Raw genomic sequence first — 26,034 nt, forward strand, 5'->3', positions numbered from 1 at the left:
TCAGTTGTTACTTCATGTGTCTGAAAAGCGCTTCACTGCACGTGAAAAGGTTCACAGCCTCCATTTTCGCAAACGCAGGCTGTGTAACTATTGCACTGACTTTTGCGCACCCCGCCGCTACTACAACAGAATCATTTCAGTGCAAGCCCAAAGCCCGCCAAGACGTATGATCCTACCAACCGGGAAAGAAGGGCACGCGAGAAATCATGTACTCCTGCTTGCCATGTAAACGTTGAAGGAGCTGCCTCTCGGTTTCACAGTAGTTAACGCCTCGCATTCATGACGTGAAGGTCCCAGGTTGAATTCCGTGCACGGGAGCTTAATATTATGAATATTATATTGCACTGAGAAATGTTTGCTGTAAAGGTGGTATGGTGGATAGTTGCAGGAAGATTGCCTGGCACAGAATAGGGTCACTTCTTTCGGCTTTTCTCCAGTTCTACTCAAGTCCTGTGTAGTTTCACCAGTTGCAGACGATGCCTACTGGGAAGTTACTCAGTGTCGCGCGTAGTATGGCTTCAACCAGGCGACATGTACGACGTCAGTTTTCTTGGAGCGATGGCCAAAAGATGTGAGGCGTGATATCACTCACGTAACGTCACTAAGGTGTGACTAAACGGTAAAGAGACCTGTATAGTGGGCCGAAAATTTTTGACACTAGCCACGCTTGCGGTATGGACTCCACAGCCATCCCATATCTCTTTCACCGTACGACACATGTCGATGTCGATTAACGTAGTGAGCCTTTGAATGGTCTTGGGCTGCGAAAGTCTGGAGACGAGCGATGCGTCGTGCCTCCTGTGCGCGGTAGAATGTCTCTGCAAGGGATGGGTTTTTTTGCTCTAAAACAGGTAAATTGTATTACGTGGCTCACGGATGTAGACAAGGTACAAAGGGGTAAATCCAGTGGTATCTTGAAGCGCAGTGCTGCAGGCATAGGTAACAAATGGTAAAACTTCGTCCTGCTTTTCTGCTTGGAATCAACGTTCATAGCGAGTATAATAATAAGCGTCCTGTTGAAACGCTCAGTCAGACCGTTGGTCTGTGGATGGTATGAGTGCGCGTGACGGAAATGGGAATCAGACCGGTGAATCAACTCTTCGACGACGCTGGCTACAAACTGCCGGCCACGATCACTGATGATGGCACGAGGGGGCCTAATCCAGAGGATGATGTAGCGAAGCGAGAAATCACAAACGTGACCGGCTGTTGCAGCAGAGATCACAGCGGTTTCCGCATGCCGAGTGAAGAGGTCTACACAGAATATGTACCAGAAGCTCCAAGTTATGGATCGTGCAAAATGGCCCATCAAGTCAATACCAAAGACCTCAAAGGAAAAACATAGAGGTGGTACGGCATGGAGAAATCCTGGTGGCGCACTTGTTGGACTCTTCTACCGTTGACAATGCTCACAGCTGGTGACGTATTTAGCTTTATCCTGACGCATTCGGAACCAGTAAAAACGTTTCAGTGTGCGGTGATGGGTCTTGGCAAACCCCATATGCCCAGCTGTCGAATCGCCGTGTATAGCTTGCAACACGTTCGGTCGCAAATATTTGGGAACAACCAAAAGTAAGTGGGCCCCCTTTTGAGCTTTTGGTTGTTAAGAATGCCATCCTGAATGACAAACGGGCTTTGATGTGGCTAATTGACGGCAGATGAGAAAAAAGAAGTCAGACTACGCTCTTCACGTCGCTCTTTACGAAACGTTTTCAAATCTGAAAAACGTGAGTCAAGAGCAGCCAAACAGTCGTCTTAATTTTCAGCGTCGCATTGAGTCGAGGGAAGGAGAGGTCAAAATAGGACGTCCGCGTGACGGCGGCCAATCTTGAAGCAAACATCAAAGTCATATGTTTGCAGACGGAGCACCCATTGTGCAAGACCACCAGTCGGATCTCGTAGACTAGTGAGCCAACAAAGTGAGTGGCGGTCTGTGACGATTCAGAACCAGCGGTCATAGATGTACAGGCGAAACTTATGCACGGTGAAGACAGCTGCCACACATTCTTGCTCTGTAACAGTGTGACTGCGCTAAGCTTTACGCAAAGAACAACTCACGTAGGCAATGAGATATTCGGCGGCGCCGTAACGCTGAGCCGATACTGCGCGGATACCGATTCCGCTGGCGTGGCTGTGCCCCTAAGTTGAGGCTGATGCGTTGAAATGACAAATAATAGGCCCAGAAGTGAGTAGAAGCTTCAGCTGAGAAAACAATGACTCACACTCTTTCGTCCACGTGAATCGTATGTGTTTGTTGAGCAGATGAGTAAGTGGCCAGCAGCATCGGGAAAGCTAAAAACAAAACGCCGAAAATACGAACACAGGTCCAGGAATCTTCGGAGTTCTCGCAGCGAGCGTAGTTGAGGGAAAGTGCTGAGCGTGGTGGTTTTCTGGGGATCAGGCCGAATGCCATGTTTGTCTACGAGATGGCCAAGAAGTAGACGTTCACGTTCACCAAAATGGCACTTTTTATAAATTCAAGATAAGTGCTGCTTTCTCAAGCCGCGACAGAACGACATAAGGTCGACGATTGTGTTCTTCAAACGTAATGTGAAAGATTACGACGTCATCAAGATAGCGAAGGCATATTCCCCAATTTAAGCCACGAAGAACTGTGTGTCAGCGCTAAATCATGGCTGAACCGTTACAAAGGAGCATTACGTTAAATTCAAATAAACTATCCGTAGTTATAAAAGCCGTTTTTCTTTATCGGCAGAAGGCATGATGATTTGCCCCAATCCAGATCTGAAGTCTTTGGATAAAAAGCAGAAAGCAGAGATCAAACAATAAATAACGTCGTCGATGCAGGGAAGCGGAGTTTCGTCTTTTTCTAACCGAGTTGAGGTGCAGGAAATCTACACAGAATCCGCAGGACCCATCCTTCTTCTCTGCAGGTATAGCGGGTGGTGCCCCGGGGAATAGAGCTGTATAACTTTCTTGGACACTATTTCTTCCACCTTCTCAGCAATAACATTACTCTCAGGTGAAGGTACTCTGTATTCTCTATGACAAATAAGGTGGGCGGAACCAGTATCAATCACATGACGAGTGCGTGAAGCTGGGGCAGAAATTTTGTTACTATTGAGGGCGAAGTCGAAAACAGATGCATGGTTAGAGACAATCTGAACTAACGCTTGTCTGTTCTCTGACAAAAGCGACCTATTCACCATACCCATGAGAATGTCATGACTAGGACAAGCTGCATCAGGCGCATTTTCCTTTTTCCTGTCGTTGCTAAAGACTGCAATGTTAAAGTTTCTCCTGACGTCGAATTCAAACACAGCCAGTTTCAGTTCACCAAGCAGTACAATCGGTTTGAAAGAGGACGTGACCATTCATACCAAGGCTCTGCCGATCCTTGCTGAAATAACGCAATGCGGAACAACCACATCCTTCTTCACACACTCAGCTGGATTGGGTGAACTGTAATATCAATGTTATCTGATGTGAAACCACAAATTTCAAAAGGCACTTCAACTATTGACTGGGCCGGCGAAACTGTGTCATCAACGACTGCTATAGTCTGTTGGTATCCCGTGGGCTCTTCACAAAAACAAGACATTAAAAAATTGCTTGTTGCGCATACATATACTTATATGGTTAGGGATGCCGAAGCCGGCGGCAAAATCCGGCCAAGAATGTTCATGTAATTGCCATCGTAATAAAAAGTGGGCGACGTCCATTGCGGTAGCTTTTGGTGATGTCTTTGTTTTGCGGTATTGGGATACCTAATCTGCAGCGATCACAATCCATCTGTTTTCAGATGAAGACATGAAAATGATCCCAGGAAGTCTATGCCGGCCTGATGAAATGGCGGGTTCAGTGTCGTTATTATGCGTAGGAGTTCTGTTGGTCGTACAGCTGGAGACTAACGTCATTGGTAGTCACGGCATATGTGTCGCAGCTAACACGGGAAAGATCCAGCCTGACAGCGTTCAGGTTTTGAACTGTTTTTTTATTATCGCGCTGCACCCGCCGCGCAGCCCAAATGCCACCTTCTTCTTCTTGACAAGCGGCGCATTGAGGCACTACAGGGCTCCCCCCCCCCCCGTAGAGCGAGAGCCGTAGGAATCACCAGAGGAGTCGCCCAGTGGACGTGCTTGGATGTTGCCATCCAGATTCTAGATTGAAACCCCGTGGCCGCAAGAGCGGCGATATACGCAGGTTTCAGTCGATCAGCAGCCACGACGTCTTCACGGCCATTGATGTCCAGCGTGAACGTCTTAGGTGTACGATGGAGTAAGCGGAATGGGCCATCATAGGCTCGTGTTAGTGGTGGCCGTATTTGGTCACGCCGAACGAAGACATGACTGCAGTCATGCAGATCCTGGCTGACGAAGACAGGCTTGGGGTGTCGGTCGGCAGCAATCACCGGAGCAACGTCCCGAAACGTGGTGCGCAGCTCTCGAATGTACGTGGAGGCATCGTGAGTGGAAGGTGGCGATGATGGCTCGAAGAATTTTCCTGGAAGACGCAGGGAAACGCCACAAACTAGTTTTGCTGATGAGCAGCCGAGATCCACTTTCAATGCTGATCGGATGCCCAGAAGTACGAAGGCGAGGTGGTCGAGCCAACGTTCCCTTGGCTGGTGAGCAGTGAGGGCAGCTTTCAGTTGTCGATGAAGCCGTCCGACCATGCCATTGGCGGAAGGATGATAGGCAGTTGTGTGGATGCGTCGAATGCCCAGGATATTGGCAAGTGTGGTGAAAAGGGCCGATTGAAACTGACGACCGCGATCAGTGGTGATGACAGAAGGGCATCCAAAGCGCGACACCCAGCCTTTTGTGAAAGCCTTGGCGACTGTTGGTGCTGTAATGTCGGAAATGGCAAACGCTTCCGGCCATCTGGTGAAGCGATTCACACATGTCAGCAGAGAACCGTTTGGACGCCCTTGTCAGGCGCCTCGATGACTTTGTACCTGCGCATCGTCGACCATCATCCAGGTTCCAGATACACAGTCGCTCCTCGACGCCCCCACGTTCTCCGGAGAGGCCGCCAAGGAGCTTGCGCATGCGTCGCAGGAGCTGTGATGGGCGACAGTCACCGAGCTCTGTAGCCGTGATGAGCTGTTGGAGTCTGCTGTGTTCGGACTCAGACTTGCGGAAAATGAGAGCTGCCTTCAACGTGTCGTAGGTATGGCTTGGGTGCGGCGACGCTAAAATATCAGCTAAGTCCGGAGGTAAGCAGGATACCAGATGCCAGTGCCTGGTCTGTTGGCTGGTGATTTGCCGTAGACGGAAATGCGCCTCGACCTGCAGAAACCATGTCCTGGGGCTGTAGGGCCAAAATGGTGGCAGGTTGACATGTTAAATCGCAGCGACTGCAGCACCGCTAGCTCTGGCGTCTTCTTGGGTGTCAGGACCGGTAGCATTGGTGGCAGAGCAGGCGGGATCCATGCGGGATGATCGGGGCTGTGTGTTCTTTATCGGCTCACCATTAACTGTCGGAGCTAACACGGGAAAGATCTGACCTTGACAGCGTTCAGTTTTCGAACTGGTTTTTTTAGATGCGGAAGCATCTTATACTCGCGCCTTGTAGTGCGCCGTCCGCGCCGTCCGCACCGCTTCTCGAACATTCGACAGCTGACGCGCGCGCATGCGCCGTCGCGCCGTCGCCCACTCTTCCACCATCTGTGCATCCCTTCCTCCTCTACACACCGCGCGCTTCACTCCTCCACCATCTGTGCACCCTTCCTCCTCTACACACCGCGTTCGACATCTACAATTCTCCTGATTCTCCAGTGGACGCGCATGTGGCGTCGCGCTTCGAGAACATTCAACAGCTGACAGTGCATGCGCCGTCGCGCTGTATATATACTCAAGGTCGGCGCTAGCTCGCTCAGTTGCCGCTCGTCCGTTGGTTTGTACGGCGCGTCGACGTCCGAAGTCGCCGTGAAATGAATGCCAACGAATCCACAAACACAATGATCGACGTCCCTTCGACCAGCGCCACCCTTTCGCATACGTGTGTACGTGTTCACTCATTTAACACCCCCTCCTACAACCACGTTAACCAATTTAGCCATCGACCCAAGTAAGTCGCAATTTAACACCCCATTTCACAACCACGTTAACCAATTTAGCCATCGACCCAAGTAAGTCGCACTTTAACACCCCGTTAACCAATTATATGCTCCGCATCCTCCTCAGTGTTCCCCCGAGGGAAGCTGCGGGCAATTTTTTTTTATTATCGCGCTGCACCCGCCGCGCGGCCCAAATGCCAACTTCTACTTCCTTGACGAGTGGCGCATTGAGGCGCTACATATGCAAACATAGTGCTTCCGCGTTTTTGCGAGACTTGGATAATAGAAGAAACGATGAACTCGTTCCGACATTTGTGTGTAGCCAAAATGTCTGGAGGAGGGTTCGTTTTCACAATAACATAATACTTCGTCACTAAGTGTGGTCGGAAAAACTAGTAGATAAGTAGATTGCGTATTGTTAAATTTCTTCTTGTAAAGGAATCCGTGCCGAAAACAAAAGGACAGAAGTGACTGAGTGAAACAGCGAGGAAAGTTAATTCGCGCCCTTCTCGGTATTCAATGCACGGACTGAGCTCAAAGTCGTCACGCTGTTGCATAGCCCAGCTGGTTACTGGCGTGCCAGAAGAAAATTCTCGTCCTCTTCATAGCTAGCGAGGTAACTATTCACTGGTGCGCGTGAAAGACTGTCAGTGTCGGTGTGGCTTCGTCTAGACTTGTGTATGATAGTGACATCGGATATTTTAAGTCGAAGTCTTCACCACACTAGGCGTTCTGAGGGGTCTTTAGTGTTCGCGAGCCAGCACAAAGAATGGCGGCCGCTGACTGCCCTCAATGGGTGGCCATTCAGGGCAGTTAACAGACAGGTAGGCCGTACGCACAGTGCGACCGTAGAAGTAAGGTCGAAACTTTGTTACGGCCCACACAACTGCTAAGAATTCTTTATCCGTTGCAGGACAGTTTTTCTCAACAGGTGAAAACGTTTTGCTTGCATATGCAATCAGGTGCTTCACGCAGTTATGCTACGGAAGCAATAGAGCACCTAGCCCGGAGTTGCTGGTGTCTGTGAGCAACTGCGTGTCAGCAGTCTTGTCAAAATGACCCAGATGGCGTCTGATAAAGGTCTCAGAGAGTGTCGAAGGCATAGTGCTGATCCGGTGCCAAACAAGCTGGATACCTCCTTTCGTGAGTTGATTGAGAGATCGTCAGTTCATTGAGAGCCCTAGAAATAACCGTAGGTTGCGTTTATTTCTTCGCACGGGAATCAGGGCACCAGCGCTGGTTTTCTCAGGTTTAGGGTGGATGCCGGCATGACTCCCGACGTGGCCAAGAAATTTCAGTTCTTCTTACAGGAAATGACACTTCTCAGGTTTGATAGAAAGCAGAACATTTCAAATTGTATGAAGAACTGTCTGAAGACGCTTGACGTGTTGCGAAAACGTGTCCGTGAAAACCACTACGTCGTGAAGGTACACAAGGCATCGTTTCTGACTGAGTCTCGCGAGAACTGCGTCCATCGTTTTTTGGAGGGATGCTGGCACTAAGTATAGACCGAAAGGCACGACCTTAAACTCGCAGAAGCCGCTATGAGTGATAAAATCTGTTTTTTGCGGTCACGATCATGAACTGTGATTTGTCAGAAACCACTACGTAAATCTAGAAAAAAAATACCGAGCATCGGGTATATAGTCCAGGGAGTCCTAGATTTGGGGCAGGGAATAAACGTCTTCCTAATTGCCCTGTTCAATTTGAGATAATTGACACAAAGGCGCTAGGTCCCATAATTTTTCTTCACCAACAAAACTGGCGAAGCCACAGGACTGGTCAAGGGCCGGGTGACCCCCGCAGGGGCGCCTGCGCAAGTAGGCGTTTGGTGTGTAGCGACACCACGGAGCCGAGCTAACGGGGGGGTTTTGGCTTTCTCCCACGCCTAGCCGTGCGTGGCTTTGCCGTGTCTGGGGAAAAAGGGATCCTGGGGGTTGAGCCAACGCCGGGTGATTGGACCTTTAAGTCCCCCCGGCGGAGTCAACACACCCCTTTGGCCCCGGCTTCACGTAGACGGCACCCCTGGGCTGACCCACCCAGGGGAAATCGGCAGTCGCCTTTTCCTATCTCTCTCTTCCTACATCTTCGTCTTTATCTCTCACTATTTATCTGTCCTGTATTCTACTCTCTTCTGTCTACTTCCAAACTTCCTACCGGCTAGAGTTAACCCTGTGCAAATAGCCTACCTTGGTCTAGGCGCATTGGGTTATAGTAGCGTTGTACGGCTGGCGTCTGCAGGTTTTAGAATCCACAAACTTGTAGCGTCCCCTCGTTGGGCTCCGTGGTGGGTGGCCGCCAACGCTTCTGAAGAAAATTAAACTGGCATGCATAGAACATTTCCCTTATTATGTAATCGTACCGCCTTAAAGCGCGTACACACCGAAGACTTAGGCTTTTTCAACCAATCAAGTGAAAACTTCCCCCATTTTCATGTTATACATAGTGAGATAAGCAGCAAGCAAGCCAGAACTGCATCCCCCTTTGTAGTAGCCAGATGTCTCACAGACACTCTTGGAGCCGGGTACAAAGTTACCAAAATGGCCAGCGGAGACCTCCTCCTTGAAGTTCAAAAAAAAAAAGAACAGTCTGAAAAGCTACACAATCTTTCAACTTTTGGTGACACTCCCATCACTGTAACGCCACACAGATCTGTGAACACAACCCGTGGAGTAGTATCTGATGCTGATTTGCTCGGCTTGACTGAAGAGTAACTTCTGGAGAGGTGCAAGAGTCAGAATGTGACCAATGTACAAAGGATCATCCTAAGAAGAGACATCAAAGTAACACCAACGAAACACCTAATACTCACGTTCGCTTCCAGTAATCTGCCAGAAAGCATTCAAATAGGGTACACAAAGACGTCGATCAGACCATACGTACCTAACCCGCGTCGTTGTTTTAAATGCCAGGAGTATGGCCACGGCTCACAAAGCTGTCGTGGTCACCAAACTTGTGCACAATGTGGAGTGTCAGGCCACAATTCTGACAATTGCGAAGAACCATCACACTGTGTGAACTGTGGCGGAAATCATGCCGCATACTCACGGTATTGCTCATTTAAAAAAAAAGAAAAAGAAATCATCACATTGAAAATTAAAGAAAATATCACAGTCAAGGAAGCAAGACGAAGAGTGTCGCCATTTTATGGCGCTACATATGCTGATGCGGCGCGTCAGGGGGCAACGCCGCACCAGCCCTCGCCACTCCTTCGGCCAGCGCAGAGCGAGCCGTCGGCTGTGGCGCCTGCCCCCAAGGCGGCAGTAGTTCAGTCTACTCCGCCTTCTAGCGAATTGAGGCCGGAGACTCCAGAATCCTCTGGTCTCAAGGCCTCCCCTCACCAGGCGAGGCCTAACATTCGAACCACCAGCTCGCATGTGCGGGCACCCAGTGTCCCTGAGGAGGCAATGGGCACAACGGTACTCTTGGTACCAAAACTGCGGCGCGGCTCCTTGGAGCGCGCCAAGAAAAATAAAAAACCAATAACGGGGCCGGACGACCGTCCTGCAACCTGAATTAACGAGCTAACTCCAACACAGGATACTCTTTTTACACACAGCAGCATCTCTCTTGTTTATATATGCAGACAGAAATATTACAGTGGAACATCCGAGGCCTTCTTCGAAACCTCGGTGACTTACAAGAACTCCTCCATGAACACAATCCAAGAGTGCTGTGTGTACAAGAGACACATTTAACACAAATAAACACAAACTTTTTACGTAACTACGTAATCTTCCGAAAGGATAGAGATGATGCCATGCCATCATCCGGTGGTGTAGCGGTTATAGTTAGTCAAGGTATAGCATGCACGCAATTACCCCTCCAAACTTCCCTCGAGGCGGTGGCTGTCCGAGCAGTTATTCTAAACAAACTTGTCACTGTCTGCTCTTTGTACATACCTCCGCACCACCGTCTTGAAAAACTTCAAATTCCAGTCTTTAATAGACGAACTAACTGAACCTTATCTGGTCCTTGGGGACCTGAACGCACATAATGGTCTGTGGGGTGACTCTCGCTGTAATGCACGAGGTCGTCTCTTTGAACAATTCCTCATTTCATCAGGTGCCTGTCTGTTGAATAGGAAAGAGGCAACATACTATAGCCTTGCCAACAAAACTTACTCTTCCATAGACCTCAGTATCGCATCTCCTTCACTTGTACCATTCCTTCAGTGGAAAGTCATAAATAACCCATACGGAAGTAACCATTTTCCTTTGGTTTTGAGTACACCAATAATACATGAATGTCTTCCACATGTTCCCAAATGGCTGGTAAACAAAGCTGACTGGGAACAATTTCAAAATATTACTCACTTAAGTTGGACCGAAATATGCGGATCAGGCATAAATGAAGCTGTGCAGTACTTCACAACTTTTCTTACTGACGCAGCAGCCAAATGCATTCCACAGACATCTGGACTGCCCGGCAAACGACACGTCCCGTGGTGGAACACTGAGTGTCAGAATGCGCGAAAGGAACAGAACAGGGCATGGAGGTTGCTGCGGAACTCGCCGACAGCGGAAAACCTTGATAGCTTTAAGAAAATAAAATCTCGAGGCAGGAGAACGCGTCGGCAGGCCAGAAGAGGAAGTTGGCACCAGTTTTTATCAGGGATAAAGTCATATACACAAGAGGTCAAAGTCTGGAACATGGTTCGTCGGGTAGCAGGAAGAAAAGTACACTCACTCCCACTCGTAAACACTCAGGGTGATACCTTGGAAGATCAGGCAAACTTCCTCGGTGCACACTTTGAACGGGTATCCAGCTCGTCCCACTATACTAACACTTTCCAAAAATACAGAACAAAAATAGAAAAACAGAAACTCGAACACAAATCCACTAGATACAAGGCATATAACCAAGCTTTCAGTCTAGCTGAGCTCCGAACATCTCTAAACTCCTGCAGTACTTCTGCCCCAGGTTCTGACCGTGTGGTGTATGAAATGTTAAAAAACCTACCAGCAGAAACACGAAAAACCTTACTTTGTTTGTACAATGCTATCTAGTTTTCTGGCACTATCAATACCTCCTGGAAAGAGGCTATTATTCTCATTTTTGAAAGAGGGCAAGGACCCTTCTTTATCTTCAAGTTATAGGCCTATTGCACTTACAAGCTGCTTGTGCAAAGTCTTCGAAAAAATGATAAACTGCCGACTTGTACATATCTTTGAAACAAACAATTTGCTCGACCTATTTGGGTGCGGTTTCGAGAAAGTACATCCACCACAGACCACCTTGTTCGTATCGAGGCACAGATCAGAGACGCCTTCGTCCATAAACAATATTTCCTCTCTGTGTTCCTCGATATCAAAAAAGCTTATGTTACAACATGGCGTTTTGGAATTTTAAAAGACCTGTCCCACCTTGGTGTGTGCGGAAGAATGTTTCATATAATCGAAACTTACCTGTCAAACCGGACATTCCGTATCCGTGTGGGCAGCGTTCTCTCCCAAACATTTGTCTAGGAAACAGGCGTGCCACAAGGTGGTGTACTTAGTTGCACACTTTTTATTATCAAAATGAATTCTGTGCACTTGTCCATCCCCGCGATATGTTCTATTGTACATATGTCGACGACATTCAGCTTGGCTTCAAGTCATGCAACTTGGCAATGTGTGAGCGGCAGGTTCAGCTGGGTTTAAACAAGGTCTCCAAATGGGCAGATGAAAACGGATTTCGACTAAACCCACAAAAAAGCACGTGTGTCTTGTTCTCTCGAAAGAGAGGCATGCACTCGGAACCTGACATTCGACTGAACGGCAACGTCTGTCTGTCAAAGCCGAGCATAAATTTTTAGGCTTAATCTTGGACAACAAGTTGACCTTCGTACTGCACATCAAGTATTTAAGAACAAAATGTCTATAAGCCATGAATGTTGTAAAAGTGTTGTCACGTACTACTTGGAGTAGTGATAGGAAATGCCTCATGAATCTTTATCGAAGCCTCATTCGCACCCGCTTAGATTATGGGGCCGTTGTTTATCAGTCTGCAACTCAAAGTGCTTTGAAGGTGCTGGACCCCGTGCACCATTTGGGCATCCGCCTTTCTACGGGTGCTTTTCACACCAGCCCTGTAGAAAGCTTTACGTTGAGTTAAATGAATGGTCACTTCATCTGCAGAGAACTTACATGTCCTTTGTATATTTTCTTAAGGTGAAAGCAGACAAGAAGCCCCCCTCATACTCTACTATTAATGATCTGTCGAGCTCCATTTTGTTTCAAAACAGGCCTTCGATGAGGCAGCCCATCTCAGTTCGCCTGATGGGTCTAGCTGAAGACAGCGGAGTGTCACTTGAACACAGTTTAATGGCTTTTGTAGCATACCCGCCACCGTGGCAGTGGCAGACTATAGACTGTGATGTGTCTTTCCTAGAAGTTACAAAACATGCACCTATTGCCCATATCTGAACATACTTTCTTGAACTTCAACACAAATACACACGCCCTGAGTTCTTTACAGATGCCTCCAAGTCTCTGTGTCCTCCGCTGCTGTCGGCCCATCCTTTTCGGATGCTGGCCCTCTACATCCAGGCACAAGTATCTTCACAGCGGAAGCTTACGCGATACTTGTGGCAGCTAAACACATCAAACAATTACAAATACAAAAAGCAGTAATTTATACAGACTCCCTCAGTGTGGTAACGGCTCTGCACAGTCTTAAAAAACAAAAAAAAACCTGTCGTTGTCTCACTTTACTCAATTTTGTGCACACTATACACACTCAAACAACATGTTGTAGTGTGCTGGGTGCCAGGGCACCGTGAGATCCAAGGCAACGTGAGGGCGGATCAGCTCGCTGCGTCCGTCCGCAAAAGCACTGCCCCTACACCCATATTGATCCCAGCCCTTGATCTTAAGCCGTCTCTTAAACGAAACCTCAGGGACTACTGGCAGAGCAAGTGGGATACACACACACAAAAGAAACTACACATTATTAAGCCACACCTTGGTCATTGGCCACCAGTATCAAAATCGCGTCTTACAGAGGTAACACTAACAAGGCTCAGGATAGGACACACATACACGACACACTCATATCTTTTGTCTGGTGGCGATCCACCATTGTGTGACAGATGTGGTGAGGCATTAACAGTTCTTCACGTTTTAATCCAGTGTAAACAATCAGACACTCTAAGAAGACAACACTTTCCATTACCCTACCGACAACATATACCTTTACACCCTGCAATGTTTGTTGGTAGGGAACCGCTTTTTAGTAATAAATCATTGTTAGCGTTTTTAAAAGAAATTCATAATTTCCATATCATATACTCGGGCATTCCGTAGCACAACCTCTCCAGAGAGGTTTTTGCTGCGGTGGCTACACAGGAAAGCACTTGCCTCACGGCCCTTGGACGCAAGGGTATGAACGAGTGAGGTACTTGTGCTAATGCCATACATGTCCACCATCGTTTTTCAGTATCACCAACTTTTTCACCTATTCACACCACACACACCTTTCACGGCATTGTCATGATTTTATTACTTCTATGTTTTTACCCGCCTTACTGCGAGGAATTTTATGGCCCTTATACAGCCGCTAATCACAATCATTGTTCACATTCCTTGTCCCATGAACTGGCGCTCTTTGGCCAACAAATGGCCCTTGCGCCAGAAAACACCATATATCATCATCAAAGGCCGGGTGACGCCGCCTTTAAGCATGTGCTGAACTTGGTCCTCTATTGCATCTTGTTATTTTTGCAGTACTGGATAGGCATGTTCTTTAATTAGTTTTTCTGTGGGTTCGATGACCATACGATCCAGAACAAGTAGCGTCTGGTTAACTTTCGATGTCGTAGAGAAGCAGTTTAGAAAGGAGCCGAGTATACGCAAAAGTTTTTCTTGGTTGTTTTGAACCAGACCATGGTTTACGTCGAGATAGCCAATAAACACCTTGGAAGGGAGGTCATACGGAGAAATTGCTGTTAATGTTGGAAAACCATGCGCATCAGCAATTTTCTAGATGTATGCATTAGCGGTGTATCGGGCAAGATGACGGTATACCTCGCTGAAATTTGCGAACAGTAATGAGAACCTGTCTGTTGTGAGGCTGAATGATGCCTCGCGCCACGCAGATATGTTGTGAAAGAAAGTAAAACGAATTCGCCTCTGCAATTACAGTGTTTGATGCACCCCGTCCTAGTCAGACAGTTACAAAGAGGTTGCTTCGAGAGGGCAGAGTCACGGAATCGTCGGCAGCACGTAACGCTGTCTTTGGGAACAAAGTGGTTTCACTTTCAGCGCAAAGAGTCGTAGAATGACACAAGTAACTCACGATGGTCAATCAGTGCACCATGTTCTCAAAGGAAATTCATTTCCAAGATGATTGGCCGGGAGCACACAAAAACATGACAAAAGACCTCGTGAATGTCGACACATAGATTTGAACACGTGCAGTGCACATTGCTCTCGTCATCACCACATGAAAACCTGCCGTGCACAATTTTTAGATCAAATCGGTCACCTGTCTTTGTGCAACTGAGAGAAATATAAGGTCATGGCATCAAGAATCAAGTCCTTTTTAGCACGATGGTCTTGAAGATCTCGTTTAGCAGTAATTTCTCCGTTGGCGTCGGGGTCGGCGTTGTAGGTAGGGAGGATAACTTCGTCCTCTTGTGTATGACTGAAAACTTGAGTAAATTCAACTAACATACACTATAAAAACTGTGGGTACGAGTGTAAAACAAATTCGGGCCATTTGCGAGGTAAGTATATTTCTACCTAGGGTGTTCTACCGCGTAGCCGCGTGTTTGCTTGTGAATACACGTAAAATAACTTCCATTTGGAAATGCAGTGAAAGTAGTTTATTGCTTTAAAAACATACGCGTGCATTGTAGAAGCTTTAAAATACAGCGTGAAATATTGAAGTAGTATTAGTTGGTACAAGCCGACATTTACATCGGTTGTTAGAACATATCATTTTCATAACGATACTTCAGCTGAACTTGCCGTGGGCAGAAACCATGGGCCGGTTCCCGCCCACAGCGAATTATCACTTCATTCACTCTTCTTTCATCAAATTTATTTTACGGTTTGCTACAAGAACTCGCCGTATACTTTATTTGCCAATAATGTCTTGTATATATATACTTGTATATATATTCCAGTAGATCCTCCGTGAGCGGTCACAACGTGGTTTATTTCGACGTTTTGGCCTAGAGTCTGGCCTTCATCAGGAACCACGTTGTGACCGCTCACGGAGAATCTACTAAACTATATGCAACTCTACGGCCACTCAACCACCATGCCTGTCTTGTATATATATATATATATATATATATATATATATATATATATATATATATATATATATATATATATATATATATATATATATATATATATATATATATATATATATATATATATATATATATATACATATATTTATATATATATTTATATATATGTATGTATATGAACATCGCGGGAGGTTCAAACCAGCCAACTCACCCGCTCATTCTGTACAGCAGCTTGAGATATAATGCTTAATGTTAACATAAAAATCATTCCCGTAGACATGCGGTCACAAACGTTGATATGACCAATATGTGGGGTTTAACGTCTCAAAACCATCATATAGCCATAAGAGACGCCGTACTGGAGGGTTCCGAAAATTTCGACCACCTGGGGTTCTTCAACGTGTACCCAAATCTGAGCACACGGGCCTAGAACATTTCCGCCTCCACCGGAAATGCAGCTGCCACAGCCGGGATTTAATCCCGCCGCCTGCCGGTCAGAAGCCGGGTACCTTAGCCACTTGACCACCACGGCGAGGCATCTGTTTAAAATAGAAAGGACTGTTGCAGCCCAACAGGTTTGTTTTAGAATTGCCCTTGACAATAAAAAGGTGATCAATTTAAGTTTTATAGTACTGCTCCAAATGATCTTTGGAGGGGTAAATGAGTTTTATATTACTGCTCCACACGCACTTAGCCCCGACGAAAACAACGCCACTATGCTTAGCAAGTATGAACGATTAGCTATGTCTCTGGTCGGTTTTGTCGTCGCAATGATGCGTTTTCGAAGACTAGCCTATTCAGTGGTTCGATGGGAGGCCGTTGCTCCAAACGGCCACTGTACCTGTCATTTACTGTATTTTACTGCGAGCACTTTACTTTTACTTACCTCTTCGCAAGGATACGCAGGGGGAGGGGTGGTCTCTGAACATTGATATACGTGTGCGAAATCTGCTCGAACAACTACCTGTACACATGTCACAAAAGAAAGCTTATGCCTGTGCCATCCTCTCCCCATTGAATCGCTGCAAAACCTCCCCCCTCCCTCCTCGAGAAAAGTTCTGGCTACGCCTCTACATGGTTCCTCCCACTGTCTGCTGACTTGCCGGCATGCCCTTGATAACGGCGGCCTGAGCCATTGGCATAACGCTTCGCGCGTTAGAAACCAGCCAGACGTGCGTCATTGGCCTTCTTCCTGAAAGAAAGCGGCATTGCGTCTTTACAGAACACGAGGTCAAACCATGCACCTTCTGTGCAGGAAGACTCTGCAAATGTCTGACCGCTTCATTTACGACTGATTCCGACACTACCGTAACCTCTGCTCCCGTACCTAGCCTTCGCTCAGACGGCCGGTGGTCCGCTAAATTGCTGAGGGTGTCGAGCTCAACCGTCATCAGCTGAAGCGGCACTTTTCAGATAAGGTTTGATTCAAGTAAAAGGGCAGTACGAGAATTATTGTTTGCTCTTAGAGTGCCACGGGCGGTACCAGCGCTGAATGCTTAGCTGGCCTCGGCTAGGCTTGATCCACCGATGTGGTGGAAATCTCTTTGAAGCGCAGTCTGGTACGACAAGAAATCCTGGAGGGGTTGCGACGTCTCCTATCAGCTAGCGAAGGGTAGTGAATCTGTATAGGGTTCACCCCTTTCCTCCGCGCACTTTTTATGGCGTTGACAGTTCATCACACATTTACTGCCATCAGACACGCTGACGCAATGAAATCCCAGTAACATTGTTTATGTCGCGAATATGACACCGGTGACACGAACAGATGACGAACAAAAGCAGAATATATAGTCTTATTTTTTCATGGGCTTGAAATCAAACTCATTTCGTCTCTTCCAACGACGGCAAGAGGACGGTGCTTTAGCCACTGCCTACCAAGTCGCTTGCACAACACGGCCTAACCAAGCTCTGGTCTCTCACACCTCTTTTACGCACTGAAATAGATTTCTGAGCCAGCACAGTGGAGATTGGCTGCTCGATTTCTACTTAATTTTGTGTGTATATGAATTCTGTGAGTGCATAGTTACAGTGAAAGACGCACAAGGGGCACTGGGACGTTCTCGGTCATTCCATGTTCAAGCTAAAGGCTTTGCCTCTCGAGTTCCTGAAGTGCTGCTATCTACACTTCTGCTTTCGAAATAGTGTAGATTATGCGACTGCTAGAAAGTGAACACCGTGACACTTCTCTCCTCAAGTGATTACCCTCTTAGTGAGGTGTAAAAATATACTGGCTCGTCTTTCTGCTACCCTTGCGTAAAAAGGGGGATAAACTGCAGTCTCAAAGCACTGAACAGGCAGCCTTTAAGCTTCAAACATTCGCCTATAAGTTATTCGAACTTCAATAAAGTTTTTGAAATATTATTTTGAATCATTCTTTTATTATAAAACACACCAGAGTCGACAGTGACTGACATTTTCACAATGTGGTGCAGTTGCCATTCTCTCGAATTTGTACAGAGCAACCATGAGCAGTTCCTGTGGATCTCTAGCCTTCAATATCAGCTACCGCGTCTATAATTCGATAACGTGTCATATGAAAAGTATTCTATTTGTGTGTTTTGTATCTACAAAAAACAACACTAAGACCAATCTCTTGCCTTTTAATTGCCACTGCTGACTTCCTTATCACTGGCTTAAGAGTATTCAGTGTGATGTGATTCAATGTGCCTTGTTTATTTTAACACGTAGACTAAGAGAGTGAGTAGTTTAACACATTTATGAGATACCAATTTGCTCCGTAAAATTAGAATGTTTTATGATCTGTGCTTGGTATTGTATTTATTCTTTCAGAGTGCAAGCCTTATGAAGTTCACGAGCACTGCTCCGATGGCATCAAAAAGGAGTTTTACTGCCCAAATAATAAAAAAACTGAGAGTTGCACCGTAGGATTTGATGATTGCGTCTGCAATACTGGAGAGTATCGCCGTAAAGATGGTCTTTGCGTGCAATACAGATATTGCGGTAAGTACAAATACTGACCTCATTGAGCGCAAAGCTATTCTTGAAGCAAAAGATGCGTGATTTTTAGGCGTAATCACCGAAGATGTGTGGAAAGAAAGGATGAGGGAAGACAACAATATCACGGCAACATGTTTCGTGTTTTCCTGTGACTGACCAGGTATAGCCTCTGAACAACGAAGCTCAATAGTCTTTTTGGAAAGGGACCTTGTTTATGAAAAGCATTCACGCTTAGTTACACACGACAAAGGGCACCTCTTTCAAGACAAAGCTCAATAGCCCCAAAAGAACACCCCCATCTGCTAGTTGAACATAAAAGGTGATCTCGTTTTTATAGCGAGGACAACTCGACAACACATACTTTGAACGAAGATTTTCTTGTTGCGCTAATAAACGCCTACGGTGCTGTTGCAAACAAGAGTGACCCTTAAAGTGTACCGATGCAACGATGTTATCCGCCCTCACTACGTCTCTAGAACCACCAGGTTATTAAGTAGAATTACCAGGGAAGAAAGTACATCGCGTTTTGCTTCCCTAGTTAGCTCGGCTCAGTGGCTTGCACGATGCGCCTGCCATCAGTGCTTGCATATTTATTCACGATTTATCGCAGCTTGAAAGGCTCCCGGAGCGTGGCAGCTTGGGGAAATTTCTATGACATGACGATAGTTATAGCGCGAGAACAGAACGACTACGCAGAGACAAGAAAGACGAGAGCGCTAACTTCCAACTGAGTTTATTGCGCAAAGCACGAAGACATATAGAGGAGACAGTAAATCATATGACAAAAACCACGTGGCACAAAGAGCATTAAACGAGTAAAAGAAAAAATAAAAGCACAGAAAAAGGCAAAAAAAGTCAATAAGAAACGTCCTTCGTGTCCTTCTTGTCTCAGCGTAGTCGTGCTGTTCTCACGCTATAACTGTCGGTTCCCGGAACAACGATACGTATTTTCGACACTCTGCTTCTAGTACCTGTTCGTGTGCCCGGACATAACACTCGGCCCACCGAATGTAAGCCCTCTCACGTTTTAACAGTCGGGGCTTTTGTTAGGTTGTCCATGGATTACTCATGTGAAAGGTCTCAGTAGAAACTGATGCGCGTGCTCGGCACCCCGGCTACCCCAGCTGCGAGGATATGGAAGACGTCACTTACAATAGAACCATTGGCGTGCGTGCTAGAGCGCGACGCTGCGAACGACGTAACAGATGATACAGCCATTAGAGACTACTAGTGACACCTCTGACTGACAGCTTTTCGTTTATCCTAGCCATATAAATCTTTCGCTGTAAAACAGCGATATCGCCTCGTACATAATAAAATTTTGCAGATTTTTGTCTGAATTATCAATTGGTAGACGCGACAGATATTTCGGCTGCAGTTACCAACTGACACTGCCTGAGTTATGGGCTGTACAGCGCTTGAATCGACCTGCTAAACGGTCTATGAGCAAACGGCATCTGCCACATGCACATGCAGGTGTCCCTCACTTTTCACTCACATGCTGTGTGCGAGCATGTGCAGGTGGCCTTGTGAAGAAAGATTCCTAGCAGGTGGCCGCGAATTCCTCCGCCATCTTAGCTTCCTCGCGTTTACTGGCGGCACCAACTCCTCGGTGTCTGCGCGCGCTTTTCACACCGCGATAGAGAGTGCTTCGAACAATTCGACCAGAGGTTTTTTGGGGTGCGGCAGAAATGCGTTGAGCCAAACTGCAATAGAGGGTAGGCTTCGTGTAAGGACTAATTGCCCTCAATGCTTCTAGTGGCTCAGTAAAGTTAGAAGCATTGGCTCACGCCATACTGAGATAGGACTGAGAGCTGCTGCCTCGTGACAAAGTTTGGCGAGAAACTCTCCACGTACCGGCACATAGTCTGGCGGCCCTGTTGCGTTGAACGTGGGGGCAAACTTTTCTAGGACAACGCCAAACAGCCAGCTTTGCTACAACGCGCTGCGCTGTCAGCCTCTCCACGCTGTCTCAACTACTTGTCAGCTGGTCAGACAAAGTCGTGCGTTCGCAGGCACACACACGCACACACACACACACACACACACACACACACACACACACACACACGTGCACACACACACGCACACACACACACGCGCACGCGCACGCACATAAGTAAGTGAGCATGACGTGAAGTGTGGAGAGCATGAAAGGACAGATAAATTAATGACTCAAGGTAAATATACCAGATAATTTCATTTGCATCTTGATTTTGTGGTCACGAACACAGTCGATTCTACAGCGAAGGTTGTTCAGAGATCTTAGGAAGGGTGGCAGGCGCCGTTTTTCCGCCGCCGCGACGTTGTCCGAAACCACTATTGCGCGAAATAGGAAAACAAATTAAATGAAAAACACCGAAGACACAATGGAGCATGTACCCGGGTGTTCTGCGTGTCAGCCCCATATTCTATCACTGAGCCACGCCATCGCTTGAAACTGCATTGCAAACTAACCTTAGAGAGGCTTATTATGCGGCAAAATTGTAGTATTACGAATAATGGAGCATCGTAGCTGAGCAATGCAAACCAGGCGTCACACAATACGAATTACGTAATGATTGGGTCATCCATTGGTGCAACCCTTCACAAAAGCTTCATGAATATATATTCTCCTACTTCCGCCACAACGAAAATACTTTTCACACTTCCTTTCATGTATGTAGCGGTTATCATTCTTCCTTGAAGAGCGACAAATGAAAGTACAGTGAATGCCTTCATACCGCAACAAAAATTACGATAATTTATGGCCTAGTGGGTACCCTGCAAATGTTTTGTAGCAGTTTCTCAAAGAGTATTTAACAAAATCTCTGCAAAGCCGTTCTTCCAGCTTTCGCTGTGACTGTGCTGGGAATTCCACGAAGGCGTGGCGTTTTTTTACGGTCCTTTACGCTATCATGTTGAAACTCATAGCCGGCGAAGGTGCGCAGAAACACACGTTTTTGGACGTGAAGCGCGAACGGCAATTCGGCGTGGAGTGGCCTTGAACGAAAGTGAGGTGACAGCGGCGGGCGCGCTTTTCCTTCTCAGCTAGCGAAGTCCATGAGAGGGCGCGTCAGTTGAGTGCCCGATTCTGTGGCTTTTTCATGACGCCCGAGCGAGTGTAGTTTCGCCTTCTTGAAAATTCTTGCGCCGTAATTTGACTCGAATTAGCCAGAATTAGAACTGTATTGAGTACCGAGTTCGATGTCCATGAAGCCATAGTCAGCACGATATTATATAGAGGCCAGCCGAGCTGTATGCGCGAAGGCAAAGTCTAGATTCGTAATGAATCGGCTGAGCATTGCAAGCACCATCGTGGCGACCACGCAGTTCTAAATTGAGGTGATAAGTTTTGAAAATGATTTTCGAAAAAACAAACAGCGCGAAAAACGAGAGAGAGAGGGGGAGAGAGAAGTGAGCGTTTATTTTTAAAACAGTGCCCCAAGCAATACCCGGTGTCACCTTGATGTGAGAGGGCTCTTTAGTCCTAGAACCCTCTGGCTACCCTGGCGACGAGTTGTTCGTATTTCAGGTCCTCGAAGGCGAGCTTCACGTCCCACGTTTCGGTTTGGTCTTCGTTCGTCCGTCCTGCCTTATTATCAGCCGTGTGTCGTTCAAGATTACGTCTGGCATTACACTGGCATGCAAGCAGCACGTGTGCCAGGTTGTCCGGTACGCTGCAGAGCGTGCACATAGAGCTATATCTCGTTAGGTACAGTGCATTAGGGTCCTATGTGTGTATGTGTTGCTTTTCAGGCGTCTCGGTATCACGCTTTCCTATTTTGCCTGTTTTCGGTGTGGTGGAGGGTATACTTGTTGCTCCAGCCTGTAATGCTGGAGTAACGACGAATAGGTGTTTGGACCTCTGTCTCTTGAACGACGGGTTGGATGTCATGTGGGCAGGAGGTAGCCCGGCTGACGTGATCGGAGGCAGCGGCATGGGTCGTTTCATTTCCCAGCAGACCCTCGTGTCCTGGCACCCATAAGATACAAGTGTATGGCGGTGGAGTGCTTCGCTGTTTTAAAGTATTGATGAAATTGGCTGAGATACTACCCTTGGCAAAATTCCTGCAGGAAGCTCGCGAGTTGATGAAGATCACCGAAGCGTCCGTACACGTGGTGGTTGAAAGAGCGATTGCCGATTCTTCTACTGCGTTTGAATTGAGTGCGTTGATCGTGGCCGACGCTAATTTTTGGCCTTGAGAATCTGCGACGCTGACTACGAACGCATTTCTATGCGGATACTTGGCCGCGTCAGGGAGTTGGGCGTCCAGCTCTTGTTTGAACTTTCGTTGAATAGCGTCAGTTCTAGTCTTGCGTCTACTTCTGTGGAAAGCAGGATGCATGTTTCGTGGAATAGGAGCGATGCACAGCGACTGTCTAACGTACAGCGGGATGAGCTTTTTTTGGTCTGCATCGGCATAGAACGTGTCGCTGTAGATGAGGTACCAGAGCACCGACCTCTCCATAGGCGTCAGCTTCAGCCTCTCCAGTTGGCTGTTCTTATACGCTTCAGCAAGCTTTTGCCACGTGTGGTGGACGCCCATTTTTAGGAGACGTGTGGTAGACGCCACTGGAGGAAGTTCCAGGGCTACTTTAGTGGCCTTTCTCATCATAACTTTACGTTTTTATGTTTCAGCTCTTTTGAAATTCAGGCACGGCGTGCGTACGTAATGCGGCTGGTAGACAGAGCTTGCATTATACGTAGCGTGTTGTGCTCTTTGAGTCCGTTTCGTTGGTTCGCGATCCCCTTGATGAGGTGCGTGAGTTGTCATAGTGTCCGTTGAAGTGTCGGTAGATTGGCAGCTCTCGATCCTCCCTGGTAGATGTAAAGTCAATGCACTCGCTGGGTCTCGCCTTTTGGAAATTATGTCCCATTCAGAGTTACGCTAGGGTTGGACTCGTCGTATGGAAGGGGTCTGCCTCTTTTCGCTTTCAAGACAAGGTGCTCGAATTTTTTTTGTGGCACAGCAGAGACTGCAGTTGCGGAGATAGCGTTCGATGGTATTTACGGCGGTTTGTAGGCAGGTCTCTTGTCTCCCAGTGTTCAAAGGCCTGGTGCAGAGCACGATGTCATCAGCGTAGGTCGCGTACCGTAAATCTGGTATTTTGTCTAGACTTTTTTGCAGATTGATCATGGCCACATTGAGAAGTAATGGCGAGATGACTGAACCCGGCGGCGTGTCTTTCTTCGGTAGTTCGAAGCTTTTGCTGTGGTAGTTGCATATGCCCTCAGTTGCCGTACGGTCCGTCATAATCTTGCTGACGTACGTCTAGGTTCCAATGCCGCAGCCAATGCCTTCGAGGTTCTTGAGGATCGCGTCGTGGCTGACGTTATCGAATGCCGCCTCTACGTCGACCTCGAGTATGAAGTACTCTCTTCGATGCGTCAGGTGATCAATGAGATATTTTTGAGTAGTAAAAGCACGTCTTGCGTCAAAAGCGGCTGCCTAAAGCCGAACATGGTGTCTGGTAGGTGTCCACCATCTTCTAGGTACTGGGTTAACCGGTCATGCACCATATGTTCGAACAGCTCTCCCTCGCATGAGGTGTGAGAAATAGGGTGTAGGTTCTTAATGCCGAAGGTTTTCTTAAGCTTAGGGATGATTGTGATTTCGGGGTGCTTCTATACTAGAGAAAGGTCTCCCTTATCCTAGCAGTCGTTGTAATATCGGAGAAGACCCGTGGTGGCCGCGTGTGGTAGGTGTCCTAACTGCTTGTTGACAATCCTGTCTAATCCGCGGCTGGTATTTCCTGTATACTTTATTAGGGCTGTGTGCAGTTCAGCCTGGCTGAAGGGCCGGTCAAGCTCAGTGTTTGGTTTGCCTGCGTACTCTTTGGTGTGAATTGAAGCCCCAGTGAGTGCATCGACACAGAGCTTCTTTTGTATTTCTTTTAGGAGGTGTTCTCCTGTACCAAGGTGCAGTGTTTGGTGCGCCAGCGTACTCTTTGGTTAGAGTTGAAGCCCCAGTGGGTGCATTGCCACAGAAATTCTTTTGTACTTGTTTAGGAGGTGTTTTTCTGTACCGGCATAGTTTCCAATAAGTCTTTGAAGATGCTGCTTTTGTGCTGTTTTAGAGGATTGCGTGGCTAGAAGTGCACGTAGCAGATGCCAGGTCTTCTTGGTGCTGAGAGTCCCCTGTCGCTTGTCACAGAAAGTGTGCCAGTTCTGTCTGGCCAATTGGTTCGCATAAGCTTGTGACTGCTTGGTGAAGAAATAAGTGCGTTTCTGTGGCTTTCCGTTTAGTTTTTGCCGTTTTCACAGCTTCAGAAGTCCTCTTCTAGCCTCCCAAAAGTGGAGGACATGTGCTTCAACGACGGGTGTAACAGCGTCAAGCTGTATGTCCTTAGTGTAGCGTTCGGCTATCTTGACGACATTCTTAAACCAGTCGGTCAGACGAAAAATTACACATACAGAGCGTTGTCGTCTGGTCTCTCATTTTACGCGTTGTTTGTTTTTCAACTATGTCGTACCAACACGCCCAAGCAACCACCTTAGTTGTATATATTTTCGTAGGTTTGACAGCAGTCGTTAATTTATAGTGACAAAGCACTTCGCACGCACCGTGTGGAATTGAAAATAAAAAAATAATAGATTGGTAAAGCTGCTGAAGCCTTGCTTTCCACAAACCCGTAATTAGAGTGAAATAGTGGATGACCACCAAACATTTATTAAGGCCTAGGACGTTTTGTTCGTTAGCGTACTTGGTATGTGCTCTTTTGAGCCGCTGATGGACGGCTGTGTTGCGTGGCGATGGCGAAAAAGGTTCCCTTTCACATTTCGCTCATCTGCTAGTGTCGCATACAGCTTTCAGTCACAGCGCTGGTCTAATGAATGCACACTCGAAATGCCACCTCTTGGGGCCTTCCCGCAATACTTTGCTATCACTGTTGTCGACGGCGTGGTTAGCAACGTAGGCCGTTAGCTTGGTTACGACCAAACACGCTACGTGCGCTGGTAGCAGGTGCTCCCACGGTCACACTCTGAACGATACACTTCAAAGGAGACATTCTTCGGTTTGCATATGCATGCCTAAAACGGCATCTTGGACTCACTAAAAACTTAGCACGCGATTCCACCTTTAGTTGCTGGCGTACAACAGCTTGGCTCGCTAGCAACAGAAATAAGTGTCATGTTCGTTTGTTTTTAAGGTAGTTCTTTAGAAACAGAATTTTGTGTTTCTCAGAATACGAAAAAGGAGATTTGTACTGTATTTAGCATTCGCTCATATAGCCTAGCAAACACCACATGATAATTGAACGCTACTGGTCAACTCAAGAAAATCAGAACCAGATAGTATTTGTCGTCACGTCGCACGACATTACCGCAGTTTTCATAGCAAAAATAGCAGACGCATGTCGCCGCAGTCTGCAGTAAAGGTACAATTTCCCATTCATCAATTTATAACAGCTTCAATATTGGAACGATAACAGCGCATACCACAGCACCAGAATAACCGACAAAAAAGTTATAAAATTGTAGCACATGATCCCTTATAGAACCCTTATGCTTGCCATCAGATATACGTCCGATTCGTATCATTTGTCGAATAAACAAGCGTCAAACTAAAAACTTGTTTATTGTATTTGTTACAACATACGTTCCATTTACCACACCACCCCCCTAATAAAGTTTATAGAACCGCATAAAATGAGTATTGTGGTGTACACGTATCCCGAAGGAGTATGGCCACCAGCGTGGGTCTAGTCATTAGCGAGCCGCAGGGCACGCGTTAACCGTCGCCGTGGCGAGAACACGATACTACTCAAAGTCGCAACACTTTAATGTCTGTGGCTACCGAACGCAGTACAGCCCGTTGCAAAG

At 47.0% G+C, this 26,034-nt stretch overlaps 1 protein-coding gene across 1 annotated transcript in view; it reads left to right on the plus strand.

Annotated features, from left to right (window-relative positions):
* Positions 1-26,034, plus strand: part of LOC142767587 (uncharacterized) — a 38,989-nt gene that overhangs the window by 9,953 nt on the left and 3,002 nt on the right. Inside the window, exon 3 of the mRNA XM_075869551.1 lies at positions 18,060-18,230. Within this exon, the coding sequence (XP_075725666.1) occupies positions 18,060-18,230 (171 nt within the window). The remainder of the gene's footprint in view (positions 1-18,059; positions 18,231-26,034) is intronic.

This window comes from Rhipicephalus microplus, chromosome 7 (genome assembly GCF_043290135.1).
Source record: "Rhipicephalus microplus isolate Deutch F79 chromosome 7, USDA_Rmic, whole genome shotgun sequence".
Lineage (NCBI taxonomy): Eukaryota > Metazoa > Arthropoda > Arachnida > Ixodida > Ixodidae > Rhipicephalus > Rhipicephalus microplus.